Raw genomic sequence first — 19,694 nt, forward strand, 5'->3', positions numbered from 1 at the left:
AAAAAAAAAAAAAAAGGTAGCAGTCAAAAAGTCAATGAGTCTTGGCACTTAGCTAAATTCTTTGTTTGTTTGTGTTCTGAGACTGGGTTTCTCTGTGTAACAGCTCTGGCTGTCCTGGAACTTGCCTTGAACTCTCAGAGATGGCTTTGCCTCCCAAGTGCTGGTATTACAGGTGTGTGTCACCATTGCTGGCTTAGCTAAATTTTTATCAGTTTTTACTTAACTCTCACAATCTTCTAAGTATTAATAGATTCTACCAAAATAGAAAGGTCACTTGTTCAAAGATATCAAAAGCTGGAGCACAAATCTAGACTGTCTGATACCAGAGTAAAATATGTCACATACACCTCAATAATAGATGAAAGAAATATGAACACTACCCATCAAATTGACATGTGTGTTTATTGCACAAATTTCCCTTAGAATTGGGAGGTTATTATAATACAGGTGTACATTTGAGAAATGTATTCAGAACAAATAAGTATGTACATTTATATATTCATCATCTAAATAACTTGAGAAAGCAGAACATCCTCAGAAGACAGCTACCAGACACAGGCATTATGCAAATTGTTTTTAGCCATCATCTGTACTGGGTGCCAACTGCAACAAAATGAAATCTGTACTAGTATGTTTATTGCACTTAATATTTTCAAATTCAAAGTTAAGACATATTAATAAATGCCAAGTTAATTAAAATCAAGTCAATTAGTTTACATATATGGAAAATTAGTTTTAATCCTATAATATAAAAGATCCCTTTTTAATTTCCCGTTACAATGAACAGGTGTTTTTAATATGTAACACATATATGACTGTACCATAAAGTAGTTGAAAAATTATTTTAAACAGGCCAAAACTCTTTTCACATTTATCACAGCCACACTGTAAAGAAGTAGCAGCTCATTCCTTGGGCTTTGAGTAAGTAAAGAATATAATGGTAAAGGTATTACAAACTCAGGAATCCTATAAGGACTAGTGAGTCTTTAAGAAACTATAGGCCTTTCCTTTCCAGCAAAGCTGAGTTTTGAGAATAATAGGTGCACAAGCCATTCACTTATTAAAGACTAGAATTACTAAGTGGTAATGAGAGATTTCAAAGAGAACTATGAAAAGTTCCATGATTAAGAAAACATCCCCAAACATATCTACCTGCTATATAGTCTTCTGAGTCACAATCAAAGAATAATGTACAATGGCCCATAGAGGAACTTTTTCAGGTTCTAAATTCTGACAGAAATCTACTCTCTGAATTTTAACAGAACACAACAGAGCAATCCCACTAACAAATGGGATACAACGACGCCAAAGAAAACACATCTATAAACACTCTTTGGCAGCAAGTTATCCATGGGAGACCCAAGTTCTAACTGGAACCAGCTGACAGTACAAGGGCCAAGTGGAGGCATCCTAATTTTGAGTTTATGTTCCATCAAAACGTTCTACTTATTCTTTTCTAGTTGACATTCTCTTGAACACACATAAAGAGCAAGATAAAATGTAATCAGACACTATAAATTTCAAGATTCTGAAGACTAAACCACAGAATATTTTCATTAATTACTGAAAAATTTAAATAGCAAGAATGGATGTTTTATAGTAAATGTAAAGTAACTGAACAAGTGAATAGGGCTCTTTTTGTGTTTTTTGTTTGTTTTTGAGCTAAACAACTTAGAATTAGTCAATGAAAACAGAAAACAACTTTAATTCTAGCATTATGTGTATATTAGCCCACACAGGCAAAGAGTAAGCTATAATTCAGTATTCAAGTAAACTGAGGTAGTAGAGTATACTGAAAACATTATCTACCCACCTTTTTATTTACATTACTTACAAGTGTTTGGTTCCTTATTAGCCTCTTTTACAAGCAACAATCTACACTATATACAAAAGACAACAATAAGTGGGAAGCTTTGAAAAACAATGTTTTTGAGAAAAACAAGTAACACAAAGAAAAAAGTTTTAAAGTTATTACTTCTACTAGTGTAAATTGAGGAATAATAGCAAATATTCTGTTCATATGGGTTCAATCGTCGATACTTAAACCAAAGTTTATGGCCACCTGAGCATATTTTAAAAATATAGTATTATTTTTGCAGTTGCTTTGGTGCACTTTTTAATCTTAATTTTTATTTATTAAATTAATATGTAAATATCAATAAGAATTACCTCATTCTTATAAAACAAATGGTATAAAGTAGTATTCTTAGGGAATCTACAACCTTTAGCCTCAAAAAAACTGGCTTTAAATATATTTTAGAGTGTATGAAACACTCTAAAATAAAAATCACCAGAAGGTAGTATTTCGACATTACATACAATACTAGATGAAAAAATATTATTTTAAAAAGGCATGTTTATCAATATTGTATTTCTACCCCTGCTTTTTTAAAAAATAGATAATACATATGTACACTTAGATGAGCAACATAACATTTTCACTCATTGTGAGTTTCTTAAAATTAACAGATTGTTTAAAATACTTAAATAACTAGAAGTTAGTTGATCTGAATTGCAAAACAACAAATAAATCAAGGTCTTGTAGATTTCCGTATTTTAGAAACAAAAATTAAAAATTGGTGAAATGAAGATTTCTGACATTTGAGCATAAGACATCTATTGCTATTCATGAGTTGTGACAAAGTTTTTAGTTTGCATGAAATTCCTGGATAGTCACAGAAATTTCTAAGTTACACTTTGGGGTTTGAAAATGCTATTTGCTCTCCTCCCAATTATTTATGTTGCTTTAGTTTCACTTGGTTGAAAATCTACTGCTACCCAGATGTCCAGTTGAAAATAAAAAGCCATCCAGTCTATGTAGACTGGGATGCAACACAGCATACTAGAGATGACACATTCACAGAAGCCTAATGGAGAAAACTAACACACAAAACAGAACAGCAACAACTCCATAGATATACAATGTGCCTGCCTCCTTGATTTCTATTCAACTTTAAACCAAAGTTAACCTCTAGGCAGGTTAAAGGAGTATCTGAGCAACATATGGAGAATGAGTGCTTGCTACAGCAGCCAGAAGAGGAAGGTCACTGGATTCGATCCTGTAATAAAGAAAAGAAAACTCAGTTCAGGCTTTCTGTATCCAAAATATGAATCTTACAGGCAATGATCACTTCTACACTACCAAAGCACCTCAGCACTTAAGGGCTCACCCTGGCCAAAAAGAACAGGGTAAAGAGCTCAAAGGAAAAGAAGCTTCGAAATGCAAAGGAAACCAAGGCACAGACACAGGAAAATACCACAGCTGCCCTGACATTTATCTAGGGACAGTATGTACAAGAAATATAATTTACTAGTAATAATAGTCTGTGTGAGCTTTTAACCAAAAGTATTTCTATAATACATGCTATAAGTAGTAAATTTCTTAAAAATACATCATAGAAGAAATACTCAAAGCATGGTGAAACATATCTGTCATCCTGCAGTAGGGAGACTGAGGGAAGAATGGTGTAGGAGGTCCTTCTTTCTATGTGTTGTTTGTATTGGCTAATGGATAAAGAAACTGCCTTGGCCTTGATAGGGCAGAACTTAGGTAGGCAGGTAAAACAGAACTGAATGATGGGAGGAAGAAGGGCAGAGAGAGAGAAGCCATGGATCCTCTGCCTCAGAGGGACACTGGTTAGAATCTTGCCAGTAAGCCACTGCCACGTAGCCATACGTAGATTAATAAAAATGGGCTAAATCAAGATATAAGAGTTAGCCAATAAGAAGTTAGAGCTAATGGGCCAGGCAGTTTTTAAATGAATACAGTTTCTGTGTGGTTATTCTGGTATAAGCTAGCCGGGCAACTGGGACAAATAAGCAGACCCTCACCCTGCAACAGAAGAGAATCACAAGTTTGAGATAAGTTAAGCTACAAAGTGAAGCCTTGTCTCAAAAAGAACAAAAAATTAAAAACTCAATTTTCAGAAAAAGAAAAATGGTCAATGCATTTAGAAAAAAATATACTTAACTTAAGGAATTTGAAGAAAAAAATCATTTGCCAGCTCAGGAGCAACAGTTCTGAAAGTCTGCTGCTAGTTTGGCTAATAGATGGCTTCTTGTGCTTATACGAGTTCAGACTCTACTTTCCAGACAGCATTTAGTGTTACCAAAATTATGTGTGTAATTTAATGTGGATATCCTTTAATCAAACATTATACTATCAGGAGTAGAATTTATTCTACACAGGTCAAAATTCATTTTTATTTCAGCATTGGTTTATAATAACAAAAATTATAAACCATAAATTATAAACTGGAATGCTATACAACCATCAAAATGAGATGTAACAGTATGCATCCATATAAAGAAATATTCAGGCTGTATTAACTGCATGCTACACACTAACAAAGTACAAACCTGTTTCTTTTTTTATACATTTTATAATCCAGCAACAATAAACAATGTCAAGAGTCTTAATGTTTGGGTTTAAGTTGAGGAAAAGATAATGGTAATTTGCTTTGCATTTTAAACAAAATGTATCATGAACTTGGTTATATGCTCATTATTTTAAAAATTAGTTTATTTTTTAAAATATTAATACAGGTATCACAATCTCTCTTTCTCTCTCTCTCTCTCTTTCTGTCTCTCCTACTTCCCAGGAAAGTAAGATTATATTTTTTTATTTTCCAAATAGAGGAAAATCATTCTTTAAAAGCCTCATTGGAACTTATGCAACCTTTGGTACAGAATACAAATAGTATTGAAGTCAGAAAAATTTGGAGTCATTCAAATTCCTGTTCAGTCCTAATATGTGACAAAGGACATATTTATTTACAGAATGGGCCATTTCTAATTTGGATATTGCCTACACACTAAGAATGACTAAAACAATTGGGCAAGGGGGATGATACATACTCTTGTAGAAGTATGTACTTATGTGTGAAGCTGTAGGGTGAATCCCCAGAATGAATGACAAAACGAAAGTTTAGACTTAAACTTAAGTTTGTGATGCACACTAGATTCTAAATGATTGACACTGATCCCTTTTCCTTTCATAGAAACTGAATTTAGGAAAAAAAAAACTTTAATTCCTTCACTTAGAATATTATCATGCACACACTCATAGAATATACAAGAGCTAACAGCACATAATGGAATAAGGTTACATTATGCTTAGAAACCAACTTTTTTTTCTCCTTAATTAGCATTTCAGATAGTTCTTATTTTCCAGGGAGTTAACTATAGAGTAGACCAATATACTATGAAGATTGTGTGAGGAACACAATCTTTACCTGCAGTAAAGAGCAACTACAAACCAAGCATCTTTACTTCCATCAGTTCATTAAAAGGCAAGACAAATGCTTACAATAATGTATCTACAACAAATTTAGTAAGTAAATCATGAATACTTACTTTATCTATAAATAAAAATTTGGATTTAGGCCAGGCAGCGGTGGTGCATGCCTTTAATCCCAGCACTTGGGAGACAGAGGCAGGCAGATCTCTGTGAGTTCGAGGCCAGACTGGTCTACAAAGCGAGTTCCAGGTCAGCTAGGACTGTTACCCTGTCTCAAAAAAAAAAAAAAAAATCAAAAAAAAATTGTTGAATTCCCTCTGCCTATATTCTTGACAAACTACAGGAATGGTGCAAAGGCCGATGCATCTCTATTAGTGGTGACGAAAATTTGCTTTCCTAGAACAAAGAGAAACCTGACAGTGTACAACTTCTAATAGGAAAAAGCACACAAAAACAAACACAAAAAGCAGTTCTGAGGAACATGACAAGAGACACAGCAAAGTCAGAAAAGGAATCATGGAACATACCCAAGAACTACTCCTAGCTCCTTGACATGAACACGCATCTGTCCCCTCAGGTACTCAGACAGCATTTTGCTCTTGAAGTATAATTCCTGTAACCGGTCTTCAAGGTGCATTACACACTACAGTTAGGGAAGAAACAAACTCTGTTAGAAAACTCATTCTAATTCTTTTGAGTAATGTCAAATTTCTTTCCTTGGGGAGAGGGCCTGAGGGATAACAACAGGATTTCGCCTATGTATCTGAGGCTGCCTCTGAACTCTCTACATAGTTCAGGGTGGCCTCAAATCCTCAGGTGCTACATAACAAGTAGGTACCACCACACCCTGACAGCAAATTTCAGAGCATTAAGTTTTACACAATTCCATTTGACCATTCCAAGATGAATTTATGTTCAGAAGAAATTAAGGATGCAGTTTTAGAAGAAAAGAGGCATAAATCTGTTTCTGGTTACTATCAGAGATGAAGTCCCAAGAAATTCTTTTTTCTAAACTGCAATAAAATCGACCATCTCAAACATTTTCAAGGTACAACTCACCAGCATTTCAGACGTTGTACAGTGATCATCAATAATCATTTACAAGACTTTAGGAACATTTTAATTTCAAATCTGATATATATACTCATATTTCAAATGTATACATATATACTCACATACATATATTCTCCCTTTCTCTCTCTCTCTGAGTAAAAAAAAACAGTTTATAATAGCTCAAAGAAGGAACAGTAGACCTTGGTGAATGAGGTTTACAACCTAAGATAATAAAACTTAAAATACCTACATTTTATATTTTACAATTTATTTATACATGTTTCCTAAAATAGATGAATTTTTCATACAATTGATATATGTTCGAGGGGGAAAATGTGAATTTCAAGTTTTAGACAGTGAATTCCTTTCCAATGAAAATGAACTACAAAAGTGCCTGATAAAAACTTGTTTTACAAAGCAGAGGGTAGTAACATATGCCTTTAATACCAGCCCTCAGGAGCTAGAGGCAGATGAATTTTCAAGTTGGAGGTTACCCTGGTCTACAAGAGTGAGTTTGAGTTTCAGGACAGCCAGGGCTACATGGAAAAACCCTGTTTTAGAAAAACCAAACCAAACCAAAACCCAAATCCCAAAAAACCAAAACTTGTTTTTATTACCAGAAAACACAACTGAATGGATGTGGGGGTTCATTGCTTGTGTTGTGATATTTATCTCATTCATAATTCCTGTTTAGGCTAAAAATGCCTTATGAAAATGTTAGGTGTAGAATATGTATATCATATAACAGACAATATTATTTACCTTATTAACTTGGGGGGGGGAGTTCAAGACAGAGTATCTCTGTGAAACAGTCCTGGAACTCTCTTTGTAGACCTCAAACACAGACACACTTGCCTCTGTCTCCCAAGTGCTGTGATTAAAGACATGCGACACCACTGTTCGGCTTTTACTTATGGTTTTTTTTTTTTTTTTTTTTTTTTTTTTGGTTTTTCAAGACAGGGTTTCTCTGTAGCTTTGGTGCCAGAACTAGCTCTTGTAGACCAGGCTGGCTTCGAACTCACAGAGATCCATCTGCCTCTGCCTCCCGAGTGCTGGGATTAAAGGCGTGCGCCACCACCGCCCGGCTTTACTTACGTTTTTTAATTGGAGATAAAGTCTCATGTATGGCAGGGTAGGCACAAACTTGCTATAAAGTAAAGGCTGACCTTGAACTTCTGGTTCTCTTGCCTCTGCCAGCTAAATACTGACATTACAGGCACCACCACTCTTGCTTTACGAGGTGCAAGGAATCAAACCCAGGGCTTTGTGCATGAGAGGCAAGTACTCTCTACCTCCAAAACAGAACATTTAAGAATATATAGTTGAGAGACATTAAGAACATCTACAATGTTTAACTATAAACACCATCCACTTGGGAATTTTTCATCAAAACCTATTTACTCAATAATGACTTCTCCTTCCCTCCTTCCTCCCTCTAGTAACTACTACTTTATCTCTAGAAATAAACTATAAAACTTACAAGTACACAAAGTGGAAAACTCTGACATAAAATGAGAACAACAAAGCGATTCTTTAAATATACACCAAAAACATGGGCAACAAAAGGTTTAGCTCTAAGTACAGGTCTTTCATCCAGGTTGAGTTCATTTTTAAATATGATAAAATAAAGACTGAAACTTCTAAAAAATGTGGCCATCTTTTGTTGTAAACACTTTTCCTTGTTGAATGTGGTCTTAGCACTATTACTGAAACCAATCTTATATGAGAAGGTTTAATTCTGGGCTCTTCAATCTATAATGAATGAAGAATGAATCTGTCTATACTCTGGTCTTTATGCTACTACTACTACCATATTTTGATTGTAACAGCACTGTAAGTTTTGAAATTAGGAAGTTGACTTCTTCAATTTTGCTGTCTTTTTTTATTTTACTGTTGTTGTTTAAAATAGGGTCTCCCCAGTATGCAGCTCAGATCTTCTAAGAAATTATAGACATGTACTACCACGTGGCTACTTTATCCTCAAAAGTAGGGTACCTTTGGCTCAATGAGTTCCCCTGATGTTCTATATGACTGGATTAAGATGGGCTTTCTATTCTTTATAAATTTTTTTGGGTTTATTTTCTTTTTATTTATATGGATGTTTGCTTGCATGTATGTATGTGTACCATATGCATGCAGTGCCCACAGAGGCCATCATATTCCCTGGGGCTGGAGTTACAGATGATTGAGCCCAGGTCCTCTGGAAGACCAGTCAGGAATCTTAACTGCTAAGTCATCTCTCCAGCTCTAGGTTATCTATTTTTGAAAAGTCTTTCATTAGGATTTTGATAGGGATACTATTCAATTTGTATGTCAGTTTGGGAAATAATGACAATATTAAGTCCTCCAACTGTGGTTTCAGACAAACACAGGGACAAAGAGGTCTGCTCTTCTTCTGGTAGGAATAGCCTGAGTTGTGTTGTACGGCAGGTCATTTGGTACATGATGGGACAGTGGTGGGCTATCAGTTTATTGATATTTAGAGTGGCCATTAAGCTGAACTGAATCAAAAGAATCCTAAGTTTTCCAATTCACAGATTTGGGTGTTCCTGTTATTTATTCCTTCTTCTATCTCATTTATGTAACATTTCCCATTTACAACACCTTTTCTTGATCATTAAACAACCTGGTATTTTATGATTCTAAGTTGAAATGCTTTCTTTCCCCTCACCCTTGATTTTTTTTTTTTTTAATGAGACAGGACAGTCTTGAACCTAGTATGTAACTGAAGTTGGCCCTGAATATTCATCCTCTGTCACTGGAGTGATCACAATGCCTAGCTCAGAACTACTTAATTTTCATTTCGGGTTGCTCACAGTTAATATTTAGGACATATTATTTTTTCATGTTTTTCCTGTCTGAAAATTCTGTTTTTCTCATGAAATATGTTTTCTAGATCATGTCATCTGTAAATAGAAATAAAATCTATCTTCCTTTCCAATTTTGAAGTATGTTGTTTCTGTTTTCGCTTAGTTGCTAAAACTTAAGTGCCATGATGGAGTTAAAGTGGTAAAAATAGGTCTCTTCATTACTAATCATGGGGACACTTAGTCTTTTGATACTGAGCAATGCTGTTGGGTATTTGTAACACTGATAGAGAGAGCTTTTGTGAACTTTTACAGTTCTTACATGAGAGAGAATGAGCTCTGAAAGTAGGAGAAGGTCTCAAGAGGCTATCATTGTCATGAAGTAGAAATATTCAAATGATATGATTATGGGGTTCTGAAATGACACCCTACACCAGTAATACTGTGCATTATCAAAAATCTGGCTGTTGAAATCAGATTGCACAAATCTGAGTGCATCCCTTTCTTTCATAGCTCACAGATAGCCTCAGTAATAGATTGTTTCATATTCATGAAATGGAGAAACCCATTATCTGGGTACATGTAATAGGTTATAGTGAAGGCTCTTTCTCACTGTGTTGTCAATGGTGGAGACAGAACAGTCTCAATCTCCTTCTTCCTTAGTAGACACTAGTCCTCTCACATGAATCAACACTCAAGACCTAAACAACCTCAATTAATAACCTAATCTAACCTTCCAAAATATCCCAGTTTTAGATTCTATCTCCACAATGGTTGGCGGTAGAAGAGGACAATCATTGTAATACTTCTTTCAATAAAGCGATGATAAAAGCTAGTAAGAATATTTAATGTGTGTACAGAGTTAGCCAAGTTCACTTAGCAGAATACTCAAAGTCATTCAAGCCTTACATATACTTACAAAGTTTGGAGATAAGTTATGTTTATAAAGTTGAAGAGTAGAATGAAGCAGGTTGGAAACAAGACTAGAAACCAACACTTCCTTTCCCAATTTATTATCTGTTACTCGTCTCTGACTGCTGGCAATCTGAACAGTCCATTTATCCATATCAGCTATTATACAGACAGCTTCTGCTATTGGTTCATCCAACACTGGATGCTGGAAAGAAAAGAAATCAGTTTATGATAAGCAAAATTTTCAAAAAGTAATGTAAATAGAACAAGCCAATTTTTAAAAAGCAGAAAAAAATGTATTAAACAACAGTATTACCAAGGAATATTTGTTTAAAAATGGAATAATAACAAATACATTGAAGTAGTTTATAGAAATCATTGCATATCTTTGTATTCATTAATAAATCTTTGTATCCTTAAATCTAGAAATTAATGTTCCCAAGTCTTTTTGATCAACCAGTCACAAATGTGTATGCCAGACAACTAAAACAGTTCTTAGTTTTAAAAGGCTGTATCTTTCAAAATAAGACAGACTTTTTTCCTTTCTTTTTGACAGTAACTTACTTGTACAAATGAAACAATGGCAAAATTTTGTACTATCAGTCATCAATATGCCTCGGAACCATAGGAGTAATTTGATGATGCCATGAAACACATTATTGCCTCTGTACATTAACTCTTCTATTTTTCCAGGACATGTAGGCAGAATATAGACATAGGTTAAAGGAGAGCAAGTCCACATGTACTGGCCTGACTTATCAACACACATTGACAAATGCAAACCACTTCCCTACATACAAACACTCTACCATACACCTATTGCTCTTAGATCTACATAAAAATGGAGGACTGAAATGCTCAAATCAAGGTGACTGTCAAAAGTACAAAGGATCTCTTTTATTCTGTGTATCTTCATCTCGCTTGATATCTTTATCACACAGTATGTTCATAATTATGATACTGAAAAACACTTTAATTGACTGCCTTAGTTTGCTTTCTATTGCTGTAATGAAAATCATGGCAAAAAAAAAAACTTTGGGGGAAGAATGGTTTTATTTAAGCTTACAGTCATAGTCCATTATCAAGAAAAGTGACAGGAAATTGAAGCAGAAACGTGAGGCAGCAACTGAAGCAGAGACCATAGAGGAACACTGCTTACTGGCTTGTTCAGCCTGGTGTATCATACATCACAAGACCACATGTCCAGGGTGGTGCCACCCACAAGTGGGCTGGACCTTCTCACATCAATCATTAATCAATAAAATACACCACAGACTTGCCTATAGGACAATCTGCCAAAAATAATTCCTTATTGGGGGTACTTCTTTCTAGATGACTCTAGCTTGTATCAAGTTGGCAAAAACAAAAAAACCATAACAAAACAAAATAAACATTGACATATAGGTAAAAGGCCATCAGGCTGTACTTTTTGACTTTCCTCAAGGCAAGTCAAAGCCTTTATAACAAAGATTAAAAATGGAAATTAAGTATGCAGCATACCTATCAGTAATACAGTCCTGCAATGCTGGCTACTTCACTATATTTTATTATTAAGATAGGTTATGGACATTTAAAAAAAACAAACAAACAAAACCTCTGGCCAAAAAAAAGAAAAACAAAAACAAGAGTTGATGGCCTCACTTTTACCATTAAGTGTGGCATCCTCAACATCCATCCCTTTACCAGTTAATAAACAACTACTCTGAATAATATTCTTTCCTAGACAGTAGACAAGGAAGCTATAAATATTTTAAAAATATAAAATAAATATCTAGTTACAGATTAAGCAGGAACTACTGGAGATGCAGAAGAGAAAATACTGCAATGTACTTATGAGCTGCAGGTAAGAGAGGAGAGGAACATGGACAGTTCTTTCAGAAGAAACATTATGAGAAAGCTTCAAGTAATGCACTTGGATACATTTTTGAGAAATGATACTGAAAAATGGGAAAGAAAAGCAGTAAATAAAAAGGCTGGAGAGAGCAAGACAGGCTGACACATACTTGTTATTTTGAAACTCAAGACTAAGGATTGAAAATTTTAGGACAGTTTGTGCTATACAACAAGACTGCTTCAAAACCCAAAAAACAAAACAAACCCTCACGCTACCAACACACAAAAACAAGCAAACAAATACCATCACTACCACAATAAAAAGCCAATGATTTAGAATAGAAGGAGTTTCCACAGATGAAAAGAGTATCTGTCTACAAGATAATCTACCTCATAGTGAAAGACTCCATGGTTTTCTCCTAAGTATGAATCTACAAGAACTCTATCAATACTATCCTAATAGTGAAAGACTCAGTGGTTTTTAAGATAAGGAGCAAGATAATACTACCTTCTGTCACCTTTTCTTTCCATGCAACACTGGACAGATGTTCCCTAATATATTCAAGATTGGAATAGAAAATGTAACACTGTCCACTGATGACATGAATCATGGGTAAGAACTCTAAGGATTCTATATGAATAACACAACTAGTAAGAGCTCAAGAAAGCTACAGAATAAAAGGTAAACACAGAAAATCAATTGCATTTCTATATATAAGCAATAATCTGACAAGGAAATTAAGAAATACACCTTTAATTCCAGAGCTCAGGAGGCAGAGGCAGGTGGATCTCTTGAGTTTGAGGCCAGCCTAGTCTAAAGAGTGAATTCCAGGACAGCCAGGGCTATGCAGAAAAACCCTTTCTTGAAAGACAAAAAAGCAGAACCAAACAACAACAATAATAGAAGAGAACTACTCTTTTGGATCTCTCAATTTCTGATGCTATGAGTTAAAGATTTTCTATATTTCAAATTTCCATTTGGTAGATCCCTAGAATTCAATTCTTGTCTTCTTCACAGTGATAAATTCAGTGTCACAGATGCTATATATGAGGTGATAGATTCAGAGAACAGTGACTATGTCACTAAAATACAAGGAATTCTGGGTTGTAATAGAGAAAAAGAGTTTGCTTTAAATATATTCAGAAGGTGTGAAGGTAGCTCACCTGCACAGCATGAGATAAATCTGAATACAGGCACTGACGGAGCTTCTCATCACTTCCAATTCCTTGAAGAACAAAATCAGGAACGTAAGATGAGCAGTAGCCTCCCAGCAAGGATCTTCCAAAGTTGGCAATGTTGGGCTGAACAGCACTCACTTCAATTAATTTTGACCTGAAAGAAAGATGATCAAGGAGGGAAATCTAGTTAAGTAACAAACATTTTTTATCAGTGGCAGAAAACGGGGTGAAGAAGGTTATGAACTTGACAAGTCTGTCTTTCCAATACCCTTGCTTTCTATGAACTATATACAGAGTAAAATCAGCCTTATATAAAAACTAACCTAAACACTAAAGCAGACCACAAAATACTGTTCTCTCCTGGAGGAGGTCTGAAGAACAATAAGAGTCTTTCATAACAGACTTTAGGAGGCTATCCTTTATAAATATTTGTAACACATTTCTAACACAATCAGATTATGAAAAATCATTGTGTAAAACAAAGCAGCTAAATATCTTGGTCTGTAACATTCCAAAGCAGGGATAGTCTCCTTGCATACCTGATCTCAAATACATATTCCCTCTTTGTTCTCAAGTATTCTCCCTAAGTGCCAGGCTTGTCATAGGTCCACTGTGGGATAGATACATGCATAACTCATTCCAAAATGGTTGGCAAACTAAGCAGAGACCAATTTCCTACATCTCACTTGTATTTTTAATGTTTCTCTGATGTCTTCACTAGGGGAAGTGAGGAATAGTTTTTAATTCTCCCTATTAGTAAAGAATTTGACCAGTATAATGACGTTAAAAATTACTTTAATAATCATTATTTTGGATGTAGGTGCATGAAAGTCAGTGAAAAACCCTTGGGAATCAGTTCTCTCTTTCCACTCTTGGGTTCTGGGATCAAACTCACTCCAGTTCATGGGATCATCAGGCCCATATGGCAGATGCTTTTTACTGCATAACCATCTTGGAGTCCTAACCTCTTTTTAAAGTTAGTTACTGTCAATCTCTAGAGACTGGCTAAACAAAAAGAAAGCACATGCTTCAATAGGGGTTATTTCAGATGGAAACTTTCTACTTACCCAGGAAAAGGTATTTCATCTTCTTCTGCCCAGTCTTCCTGCTCCCCTCCACAGTAACTGCCAACTTGTCTCCTTATATCAGGACCTGTGTCTTCACTCTCACTATCTCCAAGGGCACTATCTGAACTTTCATTTCTTGGAATGTCCCACTCAGTTCCTACAGCATTTTTTTTCTCTGAACTCTCTTTATCCCCATGGGGGACAAGAATAGAGAGGGTGTCTCTTTGGTCCTGCTGAGGAAAGCAGGCATTACATGAATCTTGGTGAACTGTTTCTATACATTTACAAAATTCACTTTTTTGTTTGTTATTTTTTGTATATAGTCTTTTTGGGAACTCTAACATACAGCAATACTCTTTACTATCTGTACTTGTTTTAACAGGAACATCATCAATAGTCCTAGTTTCAATTGAATCATCATTAAAATATTCATCAAACAAGCTCATGCTTTCTGGGTCTGAATGATTCCAACAAGGAAGCTCACAGGATTCTCCAGAAACCATGTTTGGTGTGTCAGACTCTCCAGATTGGTCCTTAGTTATTTTACTCTGTTGATGCTTATCAGTCACCCCTCTGTCTTCCTTCAGTGGTTTGCTGTGATGTCTATTAATCTGATCCACCACAGCCTGACTCCGAAGTTCAGTATCTGAATCAGGTGACATAGAATCTCCAATCAAGAAAGTAACCTTTGTCTGAGATACCTCACAGGAAAATGCACTAGGCACAGTCTTATCTGGAGGTTTCTTTTCCACAACTATCCCTGTGGATCTCATCACTGTGCCTGTGTGATTATCTGAATCCAGCAATTCCTTATTCTGCCAGGATTCTTCTGTTGGCTCCAAGCCTGTCTCTGGCAACACACATTTGTCTGCTGGAGCAGATCCTGTACAAACAACTGTTTCTAACTTGTTGTCAAGGCAAGTTCTTAATTTATCTCTGTATTGTTTAATATCAACATTTTCTTCTTGGCAGTCAGGAGAACTCTTTCGGCATTCATCTGTAATTCCCAGCAATTCCTTAGAGTTGTCTTGAATATCTTCTCTCTCTGGTTGTGACACATTCTCTGTATTTTGCCCAAGGAGTGGATGACTGCAATATTTACAGTTACAGCTAGGAGTTCTTGTCTCTTCTGACTCCTTAAAGAGCAAGCTGCTTTTGTTTCTGTGCATTGTGATCAGCACATACTCTGACTCCTCTACTTCCCCTTTTTCTAAAGTGGTAGTAATCACTGTGCCTGGCATAACAATGGCTTCATCTTCTCCATTTTCTAAAAGATGGGTTTCTTGAAGTTCAGAGCATCTTATGAAATAAGTAAGAAAATAAAGCAGCCTCTGGACCAGGTCTTGTCGTTTGCCAACGACTACAGTTCTTGCTAAACGTACAGGAGACCCAATAGCGCCATATAAATCTCCTGCAATAAAAAGACCACTTAATAAACATGCAGACTTTCAGTTATGATAAGCCTTCTCATACAAGTTCAGATTTTACTTTTAGCCTCTTTAAAAGATGACTGACTATTCAAGAAAGCAGGGTAAAATGAGTGATTTTAACCTGGGAGAAAGGTGAAAAGAGGGACTTTTCTAGCTGTGCTCTTAAACAGCTTCTGTGGTTTTAAAGCCTCGAAGAATTAGTTCTCAAAGTCAAACTTATTAAGAATATTCTCTACATCAGCTGCCACACAAAGGAGCTTTATTGGCTGAAGACTATTATAAAGGAGGCCATAATCAAATGCAGACAGGAGAAAGCATAATGTTGCTGCAGGCATGAAAGGAGAGGGACAGTGGTAGCTTGAAGCAGGAGGAGTCATATCATTGTATTTGTACTATGGCTCAAATCAAACTTCAAACCCAAAAGCTAAACAAGAACTCAAAAATGAATATAAATCATCAATATCAATCCCTTTTACAAGTTTTCAATATACACACTTAAAAACCTCTACTTTAATGTTATAAAAAAAACAGGCATACATAAGGAAATCTATGCTGCAGACAGGACTGTAGTAAATGTTCTCTTCTGACTAATAAACTAGCTCAAATATCACAAAATCACCATTCCAAAATAATCCTCCAAATTTTCACTAAATATCCCAAGAACTGAAACTGCTTTGGCCTTTGAGTCTGTCATGGCAGCTCCCACCTGAGTCTCCTAGTTTCATCTTTTTAACGTTACCCTTTGTATGGTTGTTCTCTAAACGCCCTCACTTAAGCTCCAGTAACAATAGTTTTATACTTTGATGTAGGAGTGATTTCTTATTAATAAAGAAACTGCCTAGGCCCATTTGATAGGCCAACCCTTAGGTAGGTGGAGAAAACAGAACAGAATGCTGGGAGAAAGAAGCTGAGTCAGGCAGTTACCATGATTCTCCCACTCCAGACAGATGCAGGTTAAGATCTTTCCTGGTAAGCCAGCTCGTGGAGCTACACAGATTATTAGAAATGGGTTAGATCGATATGTAAGAGCTAGCCAATAAGAAACTGGAACTAATGGGCCAGGCAGTGTTTAAAAGAATACAGTTTCCGTGTAATTATTTCGGGTAAAGCTAGCCGTGCGGGCGGCTGGGTGCCGGGGATGCAGCCCACCGCTCCTATTACAACAATACTTTGATGTTCAGAGTCCCTGATTGTACACTGTACTCAGTCTTTATCTCTTCCAGTACAATGTTTCTCAACTGTGCAAAGATCAAACTCCCCTTCCTAAACTACCACTCAACTTTCACTTATATTTATTAATTGTATTACTATTACTGTGAAAATACATGCTGCCTATGGTATTTGACTGTTAACCTCTTGAGACTATGAGAAAACTATTCATCTATCTTTACATTCCTTTATGTTCTTTTCACAGAGCCTTAAATGCAACTATGCACTCAAAAAGTAGCAACAGAATTTGAATTGACTTCATATACTTAGAGTTAATAATAGCTAAAGAGCAATTAGTGTGCACCTTTCACTCTACCCACAGTTCTTCAGCTGTAAGGAATGGGTGCAGGTATAAGACAATAGGACAGTTTAGCAGACATGAAAGGGGAAGTATCAGAGAGACTCTTTAGAATAAAACTGATAAAAGAAAACACTATATTTAGTTAGTTTTTGCTTAAAAGTAAGTCAAGTTTATACACAATAGACAATGTTCAGACTACATACCAAGTTGTGCCCAAAGAGGGTTATATGGATGAGTTTTTGCCAACATGCCCACGCTCTGAGAGGAATGTTTTTCTAAAAATATTTTTATAGGTGGCTGTCCATTTGGCATGACTGTTGGAACCCAAGCGAGATGATTGGTCAAAACTGCAGTAATGAGAGCTGGCAAGAATCTGAAAACAAAATGTATCCTATTATATTCCAATCCACACTCATGAAATTTTAAATAAATAAAATGCTTTGTATAACAATGAGGGTGCGTATTCTAAAGTGACTGAATGTCATTTATAAAAAAGAGGGAAGAAGAAAGACAAGTATACCCACTAGTATTGGTGTGGGGGAGCTCATAAATGTTTCCTTGAAGAGCAATTTAACATTTAATACTAAAACATTAACAAGGAAATTACAAAACTAAAGGCCTTTTACTTAAACTATGACTCCTTTTCAGTATTTAATCTGCCTAGTTCACTAAGGAATTAATGAACAGATCCCTAATTTTCAAATTTCCAGATCAGTAATTTACTGAGTAGGAAAAAATAGTAAGTAACCTTTATCATTAAAGAGGATTAAAACATCTGAATCACCATGTGGAGCCTAAAGGCTTGATGAATAGTAAGAAGAAAACTCGGATAAAATAGCCTACTGAACATCCAACAGCAAGTCTTCAAGCGCTCTGACTCAGCGAGCCTGCTGCTCACTGCATACAGCTGCTCTCTACTTTCCATCAGTGCTTGAGGGAAGTTTCCTTGTCACTCTGAAGAAAATAAAATTCTAACACTGGAATCTGAATATTTCCTTACATTTTTTTTTGAGTTTTTTTAAGACAGGATTTCTTTGTAGCTTGAATATTTCCTTACATTTTAAAAACTTTTATGAAACAAAACTATCATGAATGAATACAATTCACATACACAAAAAAAGTTTAGAATCCTCAGGAGATTCTGTAACATGTAAGGAATTTTAACTAAGCATAAAGACAATTTTTATTACATATGTTCATACAGTGTTGTGATGCTCTTCCATATCCCATCACTGAATCATCTTAGAATAGTTTGACTATTAATAAGAAATAATTGTAGAGGTTGGAGAGATTGCTCAGCAGCTAGGAGCACTACTGGCTGCTCTTCCGGAGAACCCGGTTTAATTCCCAGCACCCACATGGCAGCTCACAACTGTATGTAACTCCAGGATCCAACACCTTCACAAAAACATATATACAGGTAAAACACATAAACATTTTTTAAGAAATAATTATAAACACAAAGAGTTATCCCAATTTCATAATTAAATTTGCTTTCAAAGTAGATATATAGTAATAGCAAAATAACATATGTAACTAAATAAATAAAGCAAGCCATACTGATTTTTGGAGGCATTTTCCATTAGAAAAGTGAATTCCTTCATGAAACGATGGCAAAGCTGGTTTTTTTCAGGAGTCCCTGACATCATTGTAAGCCAGACAGGTTCTCCAATTCTTGGCATTGTGTAAAGATTACAAATTGTTGTTCTAAAAAGAAGAAGACACATTGTAAAATTTATGGTTCTCCAAATAACATACTCTTAGAGCCTCGCTTTTCCTTCTTTGCCATCAGCTATTAGCATGGGAAGTATATTTTGTAGGTAAAGGTGAAATATGCTGGCTCAGACCCTGGTGCTGGCACTTCCCCCACTAATACTGCCCTTATAGCACATTATTTTCCTACTTTGGTCATCAGTTTCTTCCATCTGTAAGACCAAAGGAGAGTTCTAGGTACTCTCTAGAGCCCCTTTATATACCCTACAGTTCTAAATTATACATTCTACTTAATCAACTGCAAATTATCAGCACATACAAAAGAAAACTGCTAACCATTTACCTATACACACTACTATGGGTTACCGGGCTAGCAGCTAGTAAGCTTCAGGAGGATGAGAACAGCAAACACATATGGTTTTATTTTATGTCTCTCTACTTTCTGCAGTTTTTCCTTAGATCAACGTCAGGAAAGACTACTGCACAATCACTATAGTGTGCTCCTAGCTGTCCTGTGACATACTCTATCATAAAGCCTTCAAAGCATATTTGTCAATTCTTTTCCTTTTATGTAAGCAACCAAATCTGTATGTATATTCACTATACTAACCAGCTCTGTAAAAGCTGAGTTTTAGAAGCTTTAGAAACAAGTAAATCTGAAAACAGAACCACCATGTCCTCCCTTCCACCCTCTACACGAGCATGCTCAAGCACATCTTCCAGTTTTGACAGAAATGCACACATAAGCAATGTCTATGCAGTAACACAATTGGAACATGAGTTCCAAGACTGGGGAACTGAATTGGGTTGCATTAAATATACTCAAGTGACTTTGGGCACAAACTGTATTCAGTAGCACTGCCCTAAAAAGTTCTTTAAACTCTCCAAAAATTCTATTACCTTTCTCAGTAAATTTCTTTAGCACTTAGAATCTAAAAGGGAAAATAATTC

At 35.6% G+C, this 19,694-nt stretch overlaps 1 protein-coding gene across 3 annotated transcripts in view; it reads right to left on the minus strand.

Moving 5' to 3' along the window:
* Positions 1-389: 389 nt before the first annotated feature.
* Fnip1 (folliculin interacting protein 1) overlaps positions 390-19,694 on the minus strand; it is an 81,939-nt gene continuing 62,634 nt past the window's right edge. For 2 of the 3 annotated variants that reach the window (XM_041664183.1, XM_041664181.1), the window contains exons 12-18: positions 18,591-18,737; positions 17,234-17,403; positions 14,091-15,501; positions 13,009-13,177; positions 10,019-10,216; positions 5,767-5,882; positions 390-3,059 (exon numbers count right to left, since the gene is read on the minus strand). In XM_041664183.1, coding sequence (XP_041520117.1) covers positions 2,981-3,059; positions 5,767-5,882; positions 10,019-10,216; positions 13,009-13,177; positions 14,091-15,501; positions 17,234-17,403; positions 18,591-18,737 — 2,290 coding nt within the window. In that variant the 3' untranslated portion in view covers positions 390-2,980. Of the gene's footprint in view, positions 3,060-5,766; positions 5,883-10,018; positions 10,218-13,008; positions 13,178-14,090; positions 15,502-17,233; positions 17,404-18,590; positions 18,738-19,694 lie in introns of all 3 variants that reach the window. The other variant, XM_041664182.1, reaches the window with a different exon arrangement.

This window comes from Microtus oregoni, unplaced genomic scaffold (assembly GCF_018167655.1).
Source record: "Microtus oregoni isolate MIOR12 unplaced genomic scaffold, Mior012 000015F_ref0000493, whole genome shotgun sequence".
Lineage (NCBI taxonomy): Eukaryota > Metazoa > Chordata > Mammalia > Rodentia > Cricetidae > Microtus > Microtus oregoni.